At 51.8% G+C, this 19375-nt stretch overlaps 2 protein-coding genes across 2 annotated transcripts; both read right to left on the reverse strand.

Moving 5' to 3' along the window:
• Nucleotides 1-2853: 2853 nt before the first annotated feature.
• On the reverse strand, nt 2854-12572 carry acp6 (acid phosphatase 6, lysophosphatidic). The gene is made up of 11 exons (XM_084443598.1): nt 12446-12572; nt 11995-12242; nt 11512-11640; nt 10287-10417; nt 8214-8293; nt 8019-8106; nt 7534-7666; nt 5302-5402; nt 4932-5024; nt 3844-4009; nt 2854-3299 (listed from the first exon to the last, which is right to left on the reverse strand). The coding sequence occupies exons 2-11, from the start codon at nt 12238-12240 to the stop codon at nt 3165-3167; spliced, it is 1302 nt and encodes a 433-aa protein (XP_084299724.1). The 5' UTR covers nt 12241-12242; nt 12446-12572; the 3' UTR covers nt 2854-3164.
• A 3191-nt stretch (nt 12573-15763) lies between these two features.
• Nucleotides 15764-16990, reverse strand: gja5a (gap junction protein, alpha 5a; the record flags this gene model as incomplete). The annotated part of the gene is made up of 1 exon (XM_084443599.1): nt 15764-16990. One exon carries the CDS (start codon nt 16988-16990, stop codon nt 15764-15766), a length of 1227 nt encoding a protein of 408 aa, XP_084299725.1.
• Between the last annotated feature and the right edge of the window lie 2385 nt (nt 16991-19375).

Consider the following 19375-nt stretch of genomic DNA (forward strand, 5'->3'; position numbering starts at 1 on the left):
GTGCGCGTGGTCCGGCCCGGTGAGACCGTGGCGGCGAGGTGGGCGTCCACGACCACAAAGTTAGAAATGTGAACACTCAACTTCCTGCTCGCCATCCGGAGGACTTCCTGTCCCCTCTTCTTCTCTTGTTGTGTACGCTTGTCATGTGTTTCTCATCAGCTCTGCGTCAGTATAGCCTGCCAGGCCTGTGGGGATGGACTACAAATAAAAGAGATTGTTTTGGTATATATACCTTGTCTATTGTGTGTGTGTGTGGTCCATCTAGAACAGTGGTTCCCAACCTTTCTTCCCTAGAGCCCCCCCTAACTTACACCTGATGGATTTTGCCCCCCCCCCCCCCCCCCCCCCCCCGTCGTTGTGAATGTCCAGTCTACGTCGTACGGAGGTCGAGACACACGAGGTTCACAACGATTTGGGGGCGGCAAATTCCATCAGGTGTAAGTTAGGGTACGATGAAGCGCTCCGACGACTGAGTTGAATTTATAGTGTTGTAGGCTTTTCACCCTATCAGACATAATCATGTATTTTGTTATAATTGCTGTGTGGCGTGTAAATGATATTCATCTTCCTGGCGCTTCCCCTGCGATCGTTGGCGCCCCCCTAAGGGGGTCCCGGACCCCAGGTTGGGAAACCCTGGTCTAAAACGCCCTGGTCTAAAACACCCTGGTCTAAAACACCCTGGTCTAAAACACCCTGGTCTAAAACACCCTGGTCTAAACACCCTGGTCTAAAACACCCTGGTCTAAAACGCCCTGGTCTGAAACACCCTGGTCTGAAACACCCTGGTCTGAAACACCCTGGTCTGAAACACCCTGGTCTGAAACACCCTGGTCTGAAACACCCTGGTCTGAAACACCCTGGTCTAAAACACCCTGGTCTAAAACACCCTGGTCTAAAACACCCTGGTCTAAAACACCCTGGTCTAAAACACCCTGGTCTGAAACACCCTGGTCTAAAACACCCTGGTCTAAAACACCCTGGTCTGAAACACCCTGGTCTGAAACACCCTGGTCTGAAACACCCTGGTCTAAAACACCCTGGTCTGAAACACCCTGGTCTAAAACACCCTGGTCTGAAACACCCTGGTCTGAAACACCCTGGTCTAAAACACCCTGGTCTGAAACACCCTGGTCTGAAACACCCTGGTCTAAAACACCCTGGTCTGAAACACCCTGGTCTAAAACACCCTGGTCTGAAACACCCTGGTCTGAAACACCCTGGTCTAAAACACCCTGGTCTGAAACACCCTGGTCTAAAACACCCTGGTCTGAAACACCCTGGTCTGACACACCCTGGTCTGACACACCCTGGTCTGACACACCCTGGTCTGAAACGCCCTGGTCTGAAACACCCTGGTCTAAAACACCCTGGTCTAAAACACCCTGGTCTGAAACACCCTGGTCTAAAACACCCTGGTCTAAAACACCCTGGTCTAAAACACCCTGGTCTAACACACCCTGGTCTGAAACACCCTGGTCTAAAACACCCTGGTCTGAAACACCCTGGTCTAAAAGGGCCGGTTATGTGATGGAGGTAGTGTGTGAGGTCACCAGTACGTACCCAGTCCAGACCAGGAGGCCGGTCTCTCCCTCTGTTTGGGTCATTCTCTGAGGCTGCGTTCCGAATCGCATACTCCTACTTACTACCAGTACCTACTACAGCTGCCCTTAGAAAGTACGTACTTTGCAAGCAGTAGGCATCCAATTGAGACATACTACCTTGTCATAACATTGCGTCTTGAAATTTGCCCACATCAATCGCTGTCCATAATGCGACATTCGTCTACAGCTGTCACGACTCGCACATGTGACGCACATTTCCGCTGCGCACAGGATTGTGGGTCAGAATAGCCAGAAAAGCCTGCTGGCTTGCATACTGCAAAATACGACCGGATGTAGTAGGACATCCTGGTATTTTTGCCATACTGCATGTGGCATACTATGTATTGGGACATACTACATCCTGTTTTGGCATACTATATAGTAGGGTAGTATGCGGTTGGGAACGCAGCCCGAGTCAGATTGCAGGTTGGACAGAGGACTGTATCCTGATAGGTTAATTGGCTATTTCGTTTACACCCCTTTGTGGTGCACCACCACTCTGCTGGAATATAAGCTTCCTACTGACCATAAATGACCACAGTTGTTAACACTACCGTTAAGATTTGACCACAGTCCACTCTCACACACACAGGGTTGTTGACCATTTCTCTTTATTACGGTGCTCTGAACCACTCCACTGCAAAGTCAGAAATCATTTTCATAGCGAAGACCCATGATGAGGTGAGGACGATTACAAGAAAACCAGCTCGCTGTGTGTGGAGTGTGTGTGTGGTTGTTAATACGTCCGCGCACACTGCGTTCACACACACCTTAATAAGATTCCCCAAAGAAGGCGCTCACACACACACACAAAATACTGCCCTATAAACAGGTTCTAAATAAAGGATAAGGAGAACGTAAACGGTCACACACACACGCACGCTCACACACACACACGCTCACACACACGCACGCTCACACACACACGATACATGATTATGAACACGACCGCTGGGTTTTCCCTTGAGGAGAGCTGACCGGAGGCGTGGGGGACGCAAGGGTCTCCAGGTCAGGAATGTGGCGTTGGGCAGAGTGACCGCCGTGCGCTCGGTGACTTAACCGCTCAACTCTCCGTGACTTAACCGGTCAACTCGGTGCATCTTCGTCCGTGTGCCGAGCCGTCGACTTCCTGTGGGGTGCGCGTACATTTTGTGCGACGATCTGTTTTCGGGCAGAACTTGCAACTCAAACTAATGGCGTTTAAGTACCATCTGCTTGTAACCTGGGACATAATTAGATGATTAGCATGAACCTTATAATTAGATGATTAGCATGAACCTTATAATTACATGATTAGCATATGAAGACCTCGTCCTGACTAAGACGCCTCCTGGAGGCGGAGCCTGTACTGGGAACGCCCCTGGACGCCTCGGAGCGCAGACGTGATTGGCCGGATGACTGGAGCGCGGATGCAGTGGAAAGAAACGGGATGTAAACATGATTGGGGCCGGTGGGCGAGAGAGAGAGAGAGAGAGAGGGGGCCTGGCTGCCCCTCCCACGATGTCAGGCCCTCAGACGTCGGGAGGTGAGAGGTCAGGGTCGTGGGGGGTCAGTGGTGAGGACTCAGGGCTCGGTCAGGTTCTCGGTGCGGTTACAGAGGGACTGGTAGAGGTCAGAGGTCAGGGAGTAGGCAGAGAGGGCTTGCCTGAACTCCTCCAGGGGGCAGTAGACACCGCTACAGCCTTGGATCAGCTGGTCCTGGGGGGAGGGAGAGAGAGAGAGGGGGGGGTGAGGTGAGGGAGAGTGAGACCCCCGCCCAGAGCCCTCAAGGTCAACTTTATTTATAAAGCACGTTTAAAATCAACCGTTGCACCAAAGTGCTGTACATTATATAAAATAAACTAAAACAAAAAACAGAATAAAGTGCACATAATCACAGAACAATAAAAGGACAGGACACAGAACAGGACAAGGGATGTAGGCTATCAGGCCTCAAAAGCCAGGGAAAACAAGTGCGTTTTAAGCTGAGACTTAAAGAGCCCTAGGTCCTGTGCGTGTCTAATGTGTGGAGGGAGGCTGTTCCAGAGCTTTGGGCCAGCCACCGCAAAAGCTCGGTCACCCTTGGTCTTAAGTCTCGATCTAGGGACTATTAAAAGAGTCTCGGAGGAGGACCTCAGGGTTCTAGATGTCGCCCGAACTTGAATCAGTTCAGCCAGATAGTGGGGGGCCAAACCATGTAGAGCCTTAAAAATAAACATTAAGATTTTAAAATCAATCCTGATCAGTTCCCTCCTCCCCCTACCTGTCCGATGTAGGACACTTTGACGAAGGGCTCTTTGGTCTGTCGGTGCTGGTGCAGCTCCACGGTGATGTCAGCGGCGTACGGTGGCCACTGCTGGTCAAAAATCCCCAACGCCATGAGACAGGGCATCAGCGTGGTGTCATGGGCCGAGTACAAGAACAGCTTCCTGAGAGAGAGAGAGGGAGATGGAGCACTTGCACTCCGCTTGATTTACCGTAGCTAGCCCAGTACAAAACCAACTGACCCAAATCCGAAAGGGAGTTAAATGAAGCGCACCTCCACTGCCTTGTTTTAGTGGCATGTGTGATGTGTGTGTTAGACCCCCCGGTGTGTGTTAGATTTAGACCCCCCGGTGTGTGTTAGATTTAGACCCTGGTGTGCTGCTGTGAGGGGTGTGTTAGATTTAGACCCCGGAGTCCTGCTGTGTGGGGTGTGTTAGATTTAGACCCCGGAGTCCTGCTGTGTGGGGTGTGTGAGATTTAGACCCCGGAGTCCTGCTGTGTGGGGTGTGTTAGATTTAGACCCTGGTGTGCTGCTGTGTGGGGTGTGTTAGATTTAGACCCCGGAGTCCTGCTGTGTGGGGTGTGTTAGATTTAGACCCCGGAGTCCTGGGCTGCGTTCCGAATCGCCTACTACCCTACTATATAGTATGCCAAAACAGAATGTAGTATGTCCCAATACATAGTATGCCACATGCAGTATGGCAAAAGTACCAGGATGACCTACTACATCCGGTCGTATTTTGCAGTATGCACGCCAGCAGGCTTTTCTGGCTATTCTGACCCACAATCCTTTGCGCAGCGGTAATGTGCGTCATATGCGCGAGTTGACAGCTGTAGACGAATGTCGCGTTATGGACAGCGACGGATGTGGGCAAATTTCAAGGCGCAATGTTATGACAAGGTAGTATGTCCCAATTGGATGCCTACTGCTTGCAAAGTACGTACTTTCTAAGGGCAGCTGTAGTAGGTACTGGTAGTAAGAAGTAGAAGTATGCGATTCGGAACGCAGCCCTGCTGTGTTAGATTTAGACCCCGGAGTCCTGCTGTGTGGGGTGTGTTAGATTTAGACCCCGGAGTGGCGCTGACCTGTCGGGCTCTGTGGCCATGTCCTGGAGCTTGTCCTCCATGTTGTCCATCATGGTGTGGAGGAGGGGACCCACACACAGCTGCAGGTTCTCCCTGGCCCAGGAAAAACAACAACAACAACATGAACAACAACAACCACAACTACACTGCATGAGAGGTGGAGGTGACGTATATACAGTCCTAGACTAAGAAAACATCCTGATTGAAAGGTCTTCAGGGTCTAGATTAGACTCAATCTCTATGGGACACATTACGTTTTACATTAGTCATTTAGCTGACGCTTTTATCCGCAAACTAATGGCATTGGCAACAATGTATGTCTGCGTCTTTAGTCTCTGTAGCTCATCTCTCTCCCTCCTGACCTCCTGACCTCTTGCTGGGGTCGTAGATGTGATACATCATGTCCACGGCTCGCTGTTCCACCGTCTTCCTCCACGTGTCCAGCACTGGTGGGCAGGGCAGGCCGTGGGTCTGAACACACACACACACACGCAGACACACACAGACACGCACACACACACACAGACACACACGCAGACACACACACACACGCAGACACACACGCAGACACACACACGCAGACACACACACACACACGCAGACACACACACACACGCAGACACAAACACACACACACGCAGACACATACGCAGACACACACGCAGACACACACACAGACACACACATAGCAGTATTGTGTTATGCTGAGAATCAAAGTTTTATTGCTATGCAGTTTTTCAATGTACTAGCAATTTTCTTTCGGCCGTGGTGCAAAACATGGAGACAACATTGGACAGGGTGCAGGACGAGACAGGACAGGGCAAAGACAGGACAGACAGACAGGACAGAGCAAAGACAGGACAGACAGACAGGACAGAGCAAAGACAGGACAGACAGACAGGACAGAACAAAGACAGGACAGACAGACAGGACAGAGCAAAGACAGGACAGACAGACAGACAGGACAGAGCAAAGACAGGACAGACAGACAGGACAGAGCAAAGACAGGACAGACAGACAGGACAGAGCAAAGACAGGACAGACAGACAGACAGGACAGAGCAAAGACAGGACAGACAGGCAGGACAGTGCAAACAGCGGGTGCAAAATGTTGTCTCTGTGTCTGATAAGGATGTCGAGTTGACATCCAGTTCAACACACAGCTGTGTTGCATGTTAAAGGGGAACGATGGCCTTTGTTTAAAAAAAAGATATTCTGGAGGCCGTAGAACATGATGGAGGAAACCTGCTCGCGCGCCCGCAGATTGTTGGGACGCGCAGGGAGAGCGGCAGGTGAGCTCGTCATCAAAACAGCTCCTGACTCCCAGCGGTGAAATGAACAGAGTATCGAATTTCAACGACTTTTGCGACTTTTTCTATGTAACGATAAACACTCAGAAGACGGGGAAACTGCGTCATACCTTTCCGGCTTCTTTTGTCTTCAAGTAATTATAGTTTATGCAAGTGCTGCCCCAACGGACTCTGAGATCCACTGGAGTGGACTGATGCCCCAACGGACTCTGAGATCCACTGGAGTGGACTGATGCCCCAACGGACTCTGAGATCCACTGGAGTGGACTGATCTTATGTACAACTGGATATCGCCACCAAAATCACCTTCATCACTGCTGCTATGTTCCGCCGCCATGACTGTCAATAAAGGTCTTGTATCTATTAGATTACAGCTTGCTAGCTCGCTATCTGGCTAACGGGACCTGAGGAAATCCTCTCCCTGACGAACAAGAGCGGCAAAACTGACTCGTCATGAGCTGAGATCCCGTCATGGATCACTGAGCATTTCCTCCATCATGTTATATGGCCTCCAGAATAATATCTGTTTTAACAAATGGCCATTGTTCCCATTTAAATGCTGTGTTGTGTGTTAAATGCTGTGTGTTGTGTGTCAACTGCTGTGTTGTTGACTGCTGTGAGTTGTGTGTTAACGTCTGTGTTGTGTGTTAACTGCTGTGTTGTGTGTTAACTGCTGTGGTGTGTGTTAACTGCTGTGTTGTGTGTTAACTGCTGTGTTGTTGACTGCTGTGAGTTGTGTGTTAACTGCTGTGTGTTGTTTTAACTGCTGTGTTGTGTGTTAGCTGCTGTGTTGTGTGTTAACTGCTGTGTTGTGTGTTAACTGCTGTGTGTTGTGTGTTAGCTGCTGTGTTGTGTGTTAGCTGCTGTGTTGTGTGTTAACTGCTGTGTTGTGTGTTAACTGCTATGCTGTGTTAACTGCTGTGTTGTGTGTTAGCTGCTGTGTTGTGTGTTAGCTGCTGTGTTGTGTGTTAACTGCTGTGTTGTGTGTTAACTGCTGTGTTGTGTGTTAACTGCTGTGTTGTGTTAACTGCTCTGTGTTGTGTGTTAGCTGCTGTGTTGTGTGTTAACTGCTGTGTTGTGTGTTAACTGCTATGCTGTGTTAACTGCTGTGTTGTGTGTTAGCTGCTGTGTTGTGTGTTAGCTGCTGTGTTGTGTGTTAACTGCTGTGTTGTGTGTTAACTGCTGTGTTGTGTTAACTGCTGTGTGTTGTGTGTTAACTGCTGTGTTGTGTGTTAACTGCTGTGTTGTGTGTTAGCTGCTGTGTTGTGTGTTAGCTGCTGTGTGTTGCGTCACCTCTCTGGCCACCATGTCGTCCCTGATGAGGATGAAGTCGAGGTGGCGGTGCGAGGCCACGCCCAGCGCGCTCTGGAGACTCTGGAGGTCGGCAGCGATGTCCGGCAGCGTGGACGACTCCGCCCAGCGATGGCTGCAGCCAGGGAACAACCAATCACACATCAGCTAGAGTCTACCTCAGCCAATCACACATCAGCTAGAGTCTACCTCAGCCGATCACACATCAGCTAGGGTCTACCTTAGCCAATCACACATCAGCTAGGGTCTACCTCAGCCAATCACACATCAGCTAGGGTCTACCTCAGCCAATCACACATCAGCTAGAGTATTCCTCAGCCAATCACACTCCACCTGAGCCAATCACTCTTCAGCCAGAGTCAACCTCAGTCAGTCCCAGTCTGTCTTTACACCTCCCCAAACACACAGATGTGGGATGGAGCTGAGCAGACGTCTGGTCACCGTATGACCTATGACCTGTGACCTACCCTCCCAGCATTCGGAGGAGTTTGCAGCCGTGGTAGTTGGGATACAGGATCTCTGACTCGGACCCCGTCGTCACAATGGGCACGATGTCTTCAAGAGCGGAGGACAGAGAGGGAGACAGGAAGACGATGAGAGGAAGAGACAACCACACACACACACACACATACACGCACGTACACACACACAGTGACACCTACCTTTCTGTTTTTGCTGGAACAGTCCAGCTATCAGGCATTTGGCCGACTCGATGGTTCTCACGATGTTAGTGGAGCGCACGCTGTGCAAGAGAGAAGATGACACAGTGTAGGTGACACGCCATCTATGTACTGTATATACGTGTACTCCTAGACTTATATACTGTATATATACACTGCACTACACTGTAACCTACACTGTATCTAGGTATGTATGTGTATTCCTAGACTTAGTACTTATATATATATATATACACACACACACTTGTATAGTTATATTGGTCACACTTTACAATAAGGGTCACAAAAAACATTAGTTAACTGTTACTTAATGCTTAATAATGCATTAACTAACGCTTATTAATGTACCCTTATTGTAAAGTGTTACCGTTATATTTATACAGACAATGTATGTAGGTACATATATCTTATTCTATGCTGAGTAGTTACTGTACATATAGATGTATCTCTGTTATTGCTCTTTCTATGCTACTAGCCTCTTATCTAGTGTATTTCTAGTTGCTCTGTATCTACTGTCCTTTTCCTTCCAGCCTTGCTGTCATTTCTACTGCGGAAACGCCATTAATAAAGTAAATAAGTAAATAAGTAAGTGTGTGTGTGTGTGTCTCTCTCTCTCTCTCTGTCTGTCTCTCTCTCTGTCTGTCTGTCTGTCCGTCTACTATAGCGCCTATAACACGGTTACGACCATCACGTCTTCTAGGTATGTGAATGTGTGGCAGAGAGACGTGAGCTCCCACCGGCCCGGTTCCCAGTCACACATTAAACACGCGTCTCCCGATAAAGACATTCCATTGATATCTCTTTTGTTCGTGTTGTTGGTCCAGACTCTGTATTCACTAGACTGGTCCTCACTAGACCGGTCCAGACTCTGTACTCACTAGACTGGTCCTCACTAGACCGGTCCAGACTCCGTACTCACTAGACTGGTCCAGACTCCATACTCACTAGACCGGTCCTCACTAGACCGGTCCAGACTCTGTACTCACTAGACTGGTCCAGACTCCGTACTCACTAGACCGGTCCAGACTCCGTACTCACTAGACTGGTCCAGACTCCGTACTCACTAGACCGGTCCAGACTCCGTACTCACTAGACCGGTCCAGACTCCGTACTCACTAGACCAGTCCAGACTCCGTACTCACTAGGCCAGTCCAGACTCCGTACTCGCTAGACTGGTCCTCACTAGACTGGTCCAGACTCCGTACTCACTAGACTGGTCCTCACTAGACCGGTCCAGACTCCGTACTCACTAGACCGGTCCTCACTAGACTGGTCCTCACTAGACTGGTCCTCACTAGACCGGTCCAGACTCCGTACTCACTAGACTGGTCCTCACTAGACCGGTCTTCACTAGACCGGTCCAGACTCCGTACTCACTAGACCGGTCCTCACTAGACTGGTCCAGACTCCGTACTCACTAGACTGGTCCAGACTCCGTACTCACTAGACTGGTCCTCACTAGACCGGTCCAGACTCTGTACTCACTAGACTGGTCCTCACTAGACTGGTCCAGACTCCGTACTCACTAGACTGGTCCTCACTAGACTGGTCCAGACTCCGTACTCACTAGACTGGTCCAGACTCCGTACTCACTAGACTGGTCCTCACTAGACTGGTCCAGACTCCGTACTCACTAGACTGGTCCTCACTAGACTGGTCCAGACTCCGTACTCACTAGACTGGTCCAGACTCCGTACTCACTAGACTGGTCCAGACTCCATACTCACTAGACTGGTCCTCACTAGACCGGTCCAGACTCCGTACTCACTAGACTGGTCCAGACTCCGTACTCACTAGACTGGTCCAGACTCCGTACTCACTAGACTGGTCCTCACTAGACCGGTCCAGACTCCATACTCACTAGACTGGTCCTCACTAGACCGGTCCTCACTAGACTGGTCCTCACTAGACCGGTCCAGACTCCGTACTCACTAGACTGGTCCTCACTAGACTGGTCCAGACTCCGTACTCACTAGACTGGTCCTCACTAGACTGGTCCAGACTCCGTACTCACTAGACCGGTCCTCACTAGACTGGTCCAGACTCCGTACTCACTAGACCTCGGCGGGGTTGAAGGTGGCGGAGAGGAAGGACGTGTCCTGGATGTACTTCTGCCTCAACCTCTGGCCCAGCTCGTACAGCTGCTGCATGCCCACCGCGGTCAGCTGACCTGGGAACGTACCACCCTGCGCGGGGGGGGAGACAATGGACAGGGTTCACCTGGGCTGGACTGGTTATCTGGACAGATTAGACTAGGACAAACACTAAAGCGGAGAATCTCCCCGTTGACCCCGCGAGGCTTCGTCCGCGTCGGGGGAGTGGGAGAGCACTTGAGTGGCCGTGTGGACCTTTCTCACTGGATGATGTCACTGGTCTGGGGAAATCTCATTGGCTGTCATTAGGCTTTGAGTCAACCAGTTCAATAACAGTATTGTACAATAGAAAATAATATGAAGTATATTTGCCATGTGTAAGTAGTATGGGTACAGGTACATTGGGGATTCTTGTAATCGCTTGTCCTTCCAGTATCTTATCAGTGCTAGTCGGTTCCTCATTCCAGGTACTCAGCTAGATATTTCAAGGTTCCCAAACTGGCAATTTACTATACTATCCATCGTCTATCAGTCTATCAGTACCATCCTCAGGACAGAGAAGACTGTTCTTCCTCAGGAGGCTCCGGTTCTTAAGCGCGTGCTGCTGCGGATGTTCTACCACTCTGGGAGTAGAACACTACACTGTTCTGTTCTACCAGTCTGGGGGTAGAACACTACACTGTTCTGTGCTGTGTTTTTCGGGGGTGGGCATCAAGGCAGGGGGGGCAACAAAAACTCAACAGGCTGGTGAGGAAGGCAGCTGATAAACAACGGGACAGTCTGGAGGCTTTTCTATACAAGCAAACATGCCTGTCTAAACAAATTAAATCTATTAGCCACAGTACTGACTCCAGTAGCACCCCTCTCCCTCCTACGGATACCGACACACACACACACTCACTCACTCACTCACTCACTCACTCACTCACTCACTCACTCACTCACTCACTCACTCACTCACACTCCACTCTCCCTCTATCTCACTCACTCACTCACTCACTCTCTCCCCCTCTCCCCCTCTCTCTCCATCTCTCTCACTCACTCACTCTCTCTCTCTCCCCCTCTCCCTCCATCTCTCTCACTCACTCACTCACTCACTCTCTCCCCCTCTCTCTCCATCTCTCTCACTCACTCACTCACTCCACTCTCTCTCCCTCTCCCTCCATCTCTCTCATTCACTCACTCACGTTCAAAATGTTGCTCCGGTAGCTGTCCTCCAGCGGCGCCGGGGGCCGCGGGCCTCCGTCCAGGTCCGTGACCATGTAGTTGATCTGCGTGTGCGCCGGCGGCTCCAACAAGTCGGGCACCCACTGCGCCTGTAGAGAAATGTCTGGTTATGTCATATATGGTGACACGGTAATAACCTTGCTTACTTTTCACAATGGCGATCGGTTTCTGCTCGCTAATGTGTGATATACCTGCTATGTCTGTCCTGCTGTATAATAGGCTCTGTGCACCAGCTCCACTACTTCCTGAAAGTCACCTGGCATCTTTATTTCCTGTCCTATATGATTGGATTAAGTGATTAATCAGGTGTGCGGCAGACCCAGCGCACACCTGATTAATCACTTAATCCAATCATATAGGACAGGAAATAAAGATGCCAAGTGACTTTCAGGAAGTAGTGGAGCTGGTGCACAGGGCCTATCACATCCCAGGTGGGTCCTTACCTCCATCACATCGGGGATGGATTTCAGCGGCGTTCGCGCTCCGTGGCGGAACAGGACCTGGACGAGTTTCAGCTCGTACGGGGAGGCAGGACCGGGACCGGGACCCGTGGCCCCGGAGGGGGTCGAGCAGGGGTCGGTGGTCCCGTCAGGCTCCGTGGGCTTCTTCTGCGACCACAGCATCGAGCCGAACGCCATGGAGACGGACACGGATCCCACCACGCCCGCCTGGGTCCACAGCTTCCTCATAGCTGCGCATGACAGGAGACGAGATGAGAGCTAGCGGAGGGTAGCAGTTAGCATGCTAGACTTTGGTGTCCTATATCTCTGCGTGACTACTAAAGACTGGAGCACGCATGCTACGTTAGGTGGATACGCGTACTGTTGAAAATATATAACCTTAGCTAAGCATCTTAGTCCTACCTGATGTAACTCGGCTGTAGTGGATACTTACTTCTTTCTGTTTTTAAACTCCGACGCTTGTCAACAGGGAAGGGAAGTTTTCAAGTGAAACTCATTTGATCGGGGAACTAGCTTTACCCTCTACTATCAAATTCAAGTTATTTTTGTAAAAACAAGAGGCGACCGGCTTTGGCAGTATGACGTTTTTGATTATGTAGTCTTTCCTGGTGTGCTCCAACCCTTTGGTCGTTATAAAAGCCCATGGAGTAGTAAACTACATCTCCCACAATGCCTGGCGCATCCCTGGGCGCATTCCATTTCAGAAGGCTGTTTCCTCCCGGTGTGACCTCTTTCACTCTCCTTTGCAGATTCCACATGATCTGAACTGGCTTTCATATTTCAGTCATAATTCGCTATTTTCTGTACGGTATGGATATTTATTTTACAGCAAACAGATCATTGGTGAAAACCCAACCCCGCAATAAGGTCTGTGAAATAATCTGAGCAAGGAACGAAGAAAGGAAAGGAAATCTTTTTGGAATGCAACTCACCCCCATATGGCCCCTCGTGTAAGCCTACGGGTACCGCCTAGAGCCAAACCTCACAGAGAGACGACGGAAAAGGAGTTCGATTATTATAACCCCCAGTTATAACATAGGCCTAATTATAATTATAATTTGTTCTAGATAAACTGTATCGTGGCTAATGCCGTCTCTCTATTATATATTTTAAAAGCTTAGAACCCGCACGTTGTTTTTTGTTTTAGCAGATTTCCTGCTGTAGACTAGGCTACTTGTTTTAGAATTTCTATTGTTTTATGTTGCCTGTATTCATTGTCTACGTGAAGAGCATTTTATTGGACATGGTAGGCAGGCCTATACCTGTAGGCTGCTCAGAATCCTTGATTCCTATAGAGAGAACTAGGCCGAGGTAGACCACGATGGAAAAAGACCAACCAAACATTTAACATTTACAAATTATTTATTACACATTTTTAACACATTAAATAGTGAGGATGGACAGGTGGTGTTTAATTGCAAGTTTTAAAGACAGAATTATCTGTGATGTCTGTACTCAAAAGTGCTATTACAGGCTACTGTAGGTTACAATAGGTGGAACGTGTGAACGTCCCCTTGACGTCCCCTTGACCGAGATCCCCGAGCAAAAGCAGTTGGCTGATGGCTTCATAGGCCGAAGTTATCTTACCTCTGTGGTTCACACACGGTTCTTCAATCATGAAACATTGCCCATCAAAACCATTGGAAAGACTATTATTATGTCTTTAACAGTGTAGAGAGTCTCAACAAAGACCCAATAACGTGGAGCCAAAGATGATCTGGTAACACTGATGGCAACACTAAAATCAGCCTCAGCCCCCAGGGGAGAGAGAGACGAGAACAAGACAAATGTCTCCATCTAGTGGCTGAAACGGAAAACCACCAACAAGCATGACCCGCTGTAGAAGAACCAACCCTCCAATCGGCTTTGGCTTGATTAAACATGCTTTTTTTGAATAGAATATCTGTGTTGAAAGTGCTTTTCAGGAGACGTTCACAGATTTAAGATTACAATGTAGAAGATATGTAGACCCTGTCTTCTATTCAGCATCGCCATAAAGGCACTTAATAGTCACATCTCCACACACTCTGTACCTGAGTACCACACACACGATCTCAGAAAGGAGCAACATCACGTTTTGCATAGTTTCTAGCATTGTTCAGCATGATAGTTTCTATGTTTAGAACAGAGTTCGTTTCCCTCACGGTACCTGGTGTTCCTAGTTCCAGGAGATACAATAAGTGCTTCCCGAAAACAGGGACCTCAGGATATTAACCCAGACAGTTGCTGTGGCTATTTGAAGCAGTGAGAATGCCATTGCAGTGACATGTGTGTCACAATTTCACTTTCCAAAGTTACTGCATAACAGCTGATGACTTTTGTCATCTCATGCCACAGATCATGGGGTTATGGTCAGGCCCCTGAAGATTAAGGCTTTTCTGCCTGTGTGTGTGTGTGTGTGTGTGTGTGTGTGTGTGTGTGTGTGTGTGTGTGTGTGTGAGTGTGTGTGTGTGTGAGATAGAGGAAGAGAGAGAGCGTGTGCTTGTTGGCTTTTATAAAGACCGATTGAATGTATGGACAGCTGAGAGTTTTGAGTTTTCTCCGAAATATCAAAACAGAAAACAAAACACCTCAAGTTTCTTTTTTTTCTTTTTTCTTTTAGCTGAGTAGTGATTTCAAAGGTAATTCTCTTTTGCGTCAGTATTTCTTCACTCCATGGAAGTCAACATTTGAAATGACATCGGGCGGTCAGTTCTCCCTCTGTTGGCACAGTCCGGCCTCTCAGGGTCCCTTCTGCTGTCTCTGTCTGGTAGTCCCACTGAGACCCCCAGGTCATCCTGTCCACGGGGCCCAGGGTAGGGCTGCAGGTCCAGGTCATCCTGTCCACGGGGCCCAGGGTAGGGCTGCAGGTCCAGGTCATCCTGTCCACGGGGCCCAGGGTAGGGCTGCAGGTCCAGGTCATCCTGTCCACGGGGCCCAGGGTAGGGCTGCAGGTCCAGGTCATCCTGTCCACGGGGCCCAGGGTAGGGCTGCAGGTCCAGGTCATCCTGTCCACGGGGCCCAGGGTAGGGCTGCAGGTCCAGGTCATCCTGTCCACGGGGCCCAGGGTAGGGCTGCAGGTCCAGGTCATCCTGTCCACGGGGCCCAGGGTAGGGCTGCAGGTCCAGGTCATCCTGTCCACGGGGCCCAGGGTAGGGCTGCAGGTCCAGGGCTGTGCCTGGTGGCCAGTCCTCTGGAGCCTGGATAGATACATAGTAGAACTCATACTGCATCTCAACGCTTCACTCTATCAAGTCTAGGTCCAGCCTGTCCCATCCTTCTCATTCTGGATGCCCCCCCCTCCCTGCCTCTCCCTCCCCTTCTATCTCAGTCCTCTCCTCCTCATCCTCCTGCTCCTCCTCCTCTCTCTCCTTCTGTCCATCTCTCAGTCCTCTCCTCCTCCTCTCTCTCTCTCTCCATCTGTCCATCTCTCAGTCCCTCCCCACCCCCTCCACCAGCTCTCTCTGTGCTTCTGAAGGTCCAGACCTCCGCCCCCCCCCTCTCTCTCTCTCTCTCCCTCTCCCTCTCCCCCCTCTCCCTCTCTACCTCTCCCCCCTCTCTCTCTCCCTCCCTCTCCTTCTCTCTCTCTCCCTCTCTGTCTCCCTCTCTCTCTCTCCCTCTCTCTCTCCCTCCCTCTCTGTCTCCCTCTCTCTCTCTCTCCCTCTCTGTCTCCCTCTCTCTCTCTCTCTCTCTCCCTCCCTCTCTCCCTCTCTCTCTCTCTCCGTCTCTCCCCCCCCCCCCTCTCTCTCTTAGTCCTTATCTGAGGCCGTGTCTAGACTGCCAGGTCATCAGGTCTGACCCGGCTGCTCGTGCCGCTGGTCTTGCTGAGGCGCCGCTTGTCGTTCAGATACCCGGTGGCGTGCGGCGGCGCGCACTGGAGGGGCGGGCAGCCGTCGAGCAGAAGCCCCTCCCCCGGCGCCGCCTGGCTGTAGCTCATCCTCAGGAACCCCCCCCGCTCCAGGTCGTCGTGGCGACGCTCCAGGCGGTCCAGGCCGTGGTGGCGCTCGGTGGCCATGTTGGCGGAGTTCTGCTGCAGCGCCACCCGGTGGCTGAAGGGCGGGGCGCTCATCATCACGCCCCCCGGTGCCCCGCCCGCGCCGCCCCCGCCCCCCGCCCCCTGCTGCTGCGCCAGGCACTGGTTGAAGTCCGGCGGCGGGGTGCGTGAGGGCGGCGCGGGCGGCGGCGGGGAATTGGGCCCCGGGGCGCCGTCGTCCCCGGGTGCCGTCGCCGCCAGGCTGTCGCGGAGGGCGGAGTCCCGGAGGGCGCGGGCCCTCAGGCACCTCTTCACCCGCCGCCAGCCCAGGTGGTGGAGCTCGACCACGGAGAGCAGCAGCGACACGCCCGCCACCACCAGCATGAACACGATGAACACGTTCTTCTCGGTGGGACGCGACATGTAGCAGTTGACCGGGTTGGGGCAGGGCAGCGCGTTGCAGCGGTAGAGCACGCCCAGGAACACGCCGTAGATCCTGTACTGGATCACCACGAAGATCACCTCCATGGCCGTGCGGATGACGATGCTGAGGATGTAGGTCTGGAGCAACGCCCCCCGCAGGCGGATCCGCGGCGCCGGCCCCTCCGACGGCGGCTCCTTCTCCTGGAGGTACTCCTTCTCCCCTCCGCCGCCGCCGCCGCCCGAGTCCCCCACCGCCTCCCTCCTCTCCTCCAGCTCCCGGCGCCGCCTCTTCTCCTCCACCCGGACCGTGTGCATGGCGTGGCCCATGTAGATCAGCGACGGCGTGGAGACGAACACGATCTGCAGCACCCAGTAGCGGATGTGGGCGATGGGGAAGGCGCGGTCGTAGCACACGTTGGTGCAGCCGGGCTGCTGCGTGTCGCACAGGAAGTCGCTCTGCTCGTCGCCCCAGGACGACTCGGCCGCCGTGCCCAGCACCAGGATGCGGAAGATGAAGAGAACGGTCAGCCACACCTTGCCCACCGAGGTGGAGTGCTCCTGGACCTCCTCCAGGAAGTTACCCAGCAGGCTCCAGTCCCCCATGTCTGCTCAGCTGGGAGAGATCAGGACCAGGAGGAGAGAGAGAGAGAGGGAGAGAGGGGGTGGAGGAGGAGAGAGAGAGAGGGAGAGAGGGGTGAGAGAGGTGGGGTCGGGTAGGGAGAGAGAGGAGGGGTAGGGGGAGGAGGGCAGGTGAGGGGGTGGGGTAGGGAGAGAGAAGAGGGGTAGGGGGAGGAGGGCAGGTGAGGGGGTGGGGTAGGGAGAGAGAGGAGGGGTAGGGGGAGGAGGGCAGGTGAGGGGGTGGGGTAGGGAGAGAGAGGAGGGGTAGGGGGAGGAGGGCAGGTGAGGGGGTGGGGTAGGGAGAGAGAGGAGGGGTAGGGGGAGGAGGGCAGGTGAGGGGGTGGGGTAGGGAGAGAGAAGAGGGGTAGGGGGAGGAGGGCAGGTGAGGGGGTGGGGTAGGGGGAGGAGGGCAGGTGAGGGGGAGGGGTAGGGAGAGAGAGGAGGGGTAGGGAGAGAGAGGAGGGGTAGGGAGAGAGAGGAGGGGTAGGAGGAGGAGGGCAGGTGAGGAGGTGGGTGGAGGCGCAGGAGGGGAGGGAGGAGCACCAGGCAGGGTAGAGAGGATAGAATGGGAGAAAAAGAGGAAAACAACATAAGTTATGCAGAACCGTGACAGACTGGAAAGCCTCCATGACCCTGGTGATGATATACAGCACTACTGTATATGTGTGTGTGTGTGTGTGTGTGTGTATATAAATAGCTGCCTGTGACCTGCCTAGGGAAGAGACACCATGGCCTGAGAACCAGCCTTTTCCCATGACACCGCACACACACACACACACACACACACACACACACACACACACACACACACTCTGAATGTTTGTGAGACAGTTCTATGTAAGGCCGTTTAGAGAGCTGATCCATAACGATGCTGTTGTTTGTGTATTGTGACTCATCCCAGTGACAGACAGACTAGCGGCCTGTAGGGCAGGTGAGAGCTAGCGGCTAACGCTAACGGAGTTATCTGACCTGGACGCGTCTACGCGTTTCGCAACCCAGTTTAGCGATAACACCATTGAGTTTAGGGTTAACCCTAAACCTAACCCTAAACCTGACCCTCATCCTAACCCTAACCTTAACCCTAAACTATATGGGGTTCTTGCTAAACTGGGTTGCGAAAAGTAATCTCGCGACCTGGACGAGACTCTCCCTGTAGCCCAGAGCTGTGTGTGTGTGTGTGTGTGTGTGTGTGTGTGTGTAAGTAACTAAACTATCCCATGTTTCCATCATAGAGCGATAGTTATAGAATATGACGTCTGATGTTTGCTCTCGCTGTGCATTCCCTCTCTCTGTCCTCTTCCCTTCCACAGTCCGGGAGTGGTATCCACACGTGTGTGTGTGTGTGTGTGTGTGTGTGTGTGTGTGTGTGTGTGTGTGTGTGTGTGTGTGCGTGTGCGCGCGATGCCCCTTGAGACCCAAACATGGCAGTGACACGGCTGGGCTGTGATTGGTATCTGTGTGTATCAGAGTGTGTGTGTGTGTGTGTGTGTGTGTCAGACCCAACCCTGGAGCCGACAGGCTGGGTTGTGTCAGTAAGGAATGCCCCTATAAGGCATCTGGCCAGACAGCTTTATAGCTGGCCCCATCATCCAAGGGTTAAACACATCTGTGTTAAACACAGACGCACACACACACACACACACACACACACACACACACCAGATCGCCACCCTCTGTTCGAATATGTGACACATGATTAACAGGGTAAGGAGCATGGGTCAAGCCAGCTGTTTGAAAGGTCTGTCCGCCCGGTCGAACCCTAGGTCTGAGGAAAGGTCTGTCCACCCGGTCGAACCTAACGTCTGAGGAAACACAACATTAGTGAAACTATTCTGCTCGTTGGCCGTCAGGTGGAAAGAGAACGCGTGGAAAATAAAGCATACAGTATTAACCGATTTCCTCTTTCATCATCTACATGTGTCGGGATTGAGAAGCCGCCAGTCGTGTAAAGGCTGTTAAAGACAGTTGAGCATTTAGAGGTGGGAAGAAACATACAATTACAAACACACACATACACACACACACACACACACACACACGCGGTCCTATCTTACCTTCTCTCATCTCTCTCTGAAGACCTTGTGAGGGTGGTCTGTTGTGCGATCAGAGTCGGGTCTGAAGAGCACCAGCAGCTTAACTCCTAACTGATCTGTCTCAGCCTCGAAACAACCAGCATGACCATGACAGGGTAGAGCGCGTCTCTCCTCTCCTCTCTCTCCTCTCTCTCCTCGCTCCATATATCACTCTCTCTCTCTCTCTCTCTCTCTCTCTCTCTCTCTCTCTCTCTCTTCTCTCTCTCTCTGTATCTCTCTCTCTATATCTCTCTCTCTCTCTCTCTCTCTCTCTCTGTATCTCTCTCTCTCTGTCTCT

Source organism: Borostomias antarcticus (genome assembly GCF_949987555.1).
Source record: "Borostomias antarcticus genome assembly, chromosome: 9".
NCBI lineage: Eukaryota > Metazoa > Chordata > Actinopteri > Stomiiformes > Stomiidae > Borostomias > Borostomias antarcticus.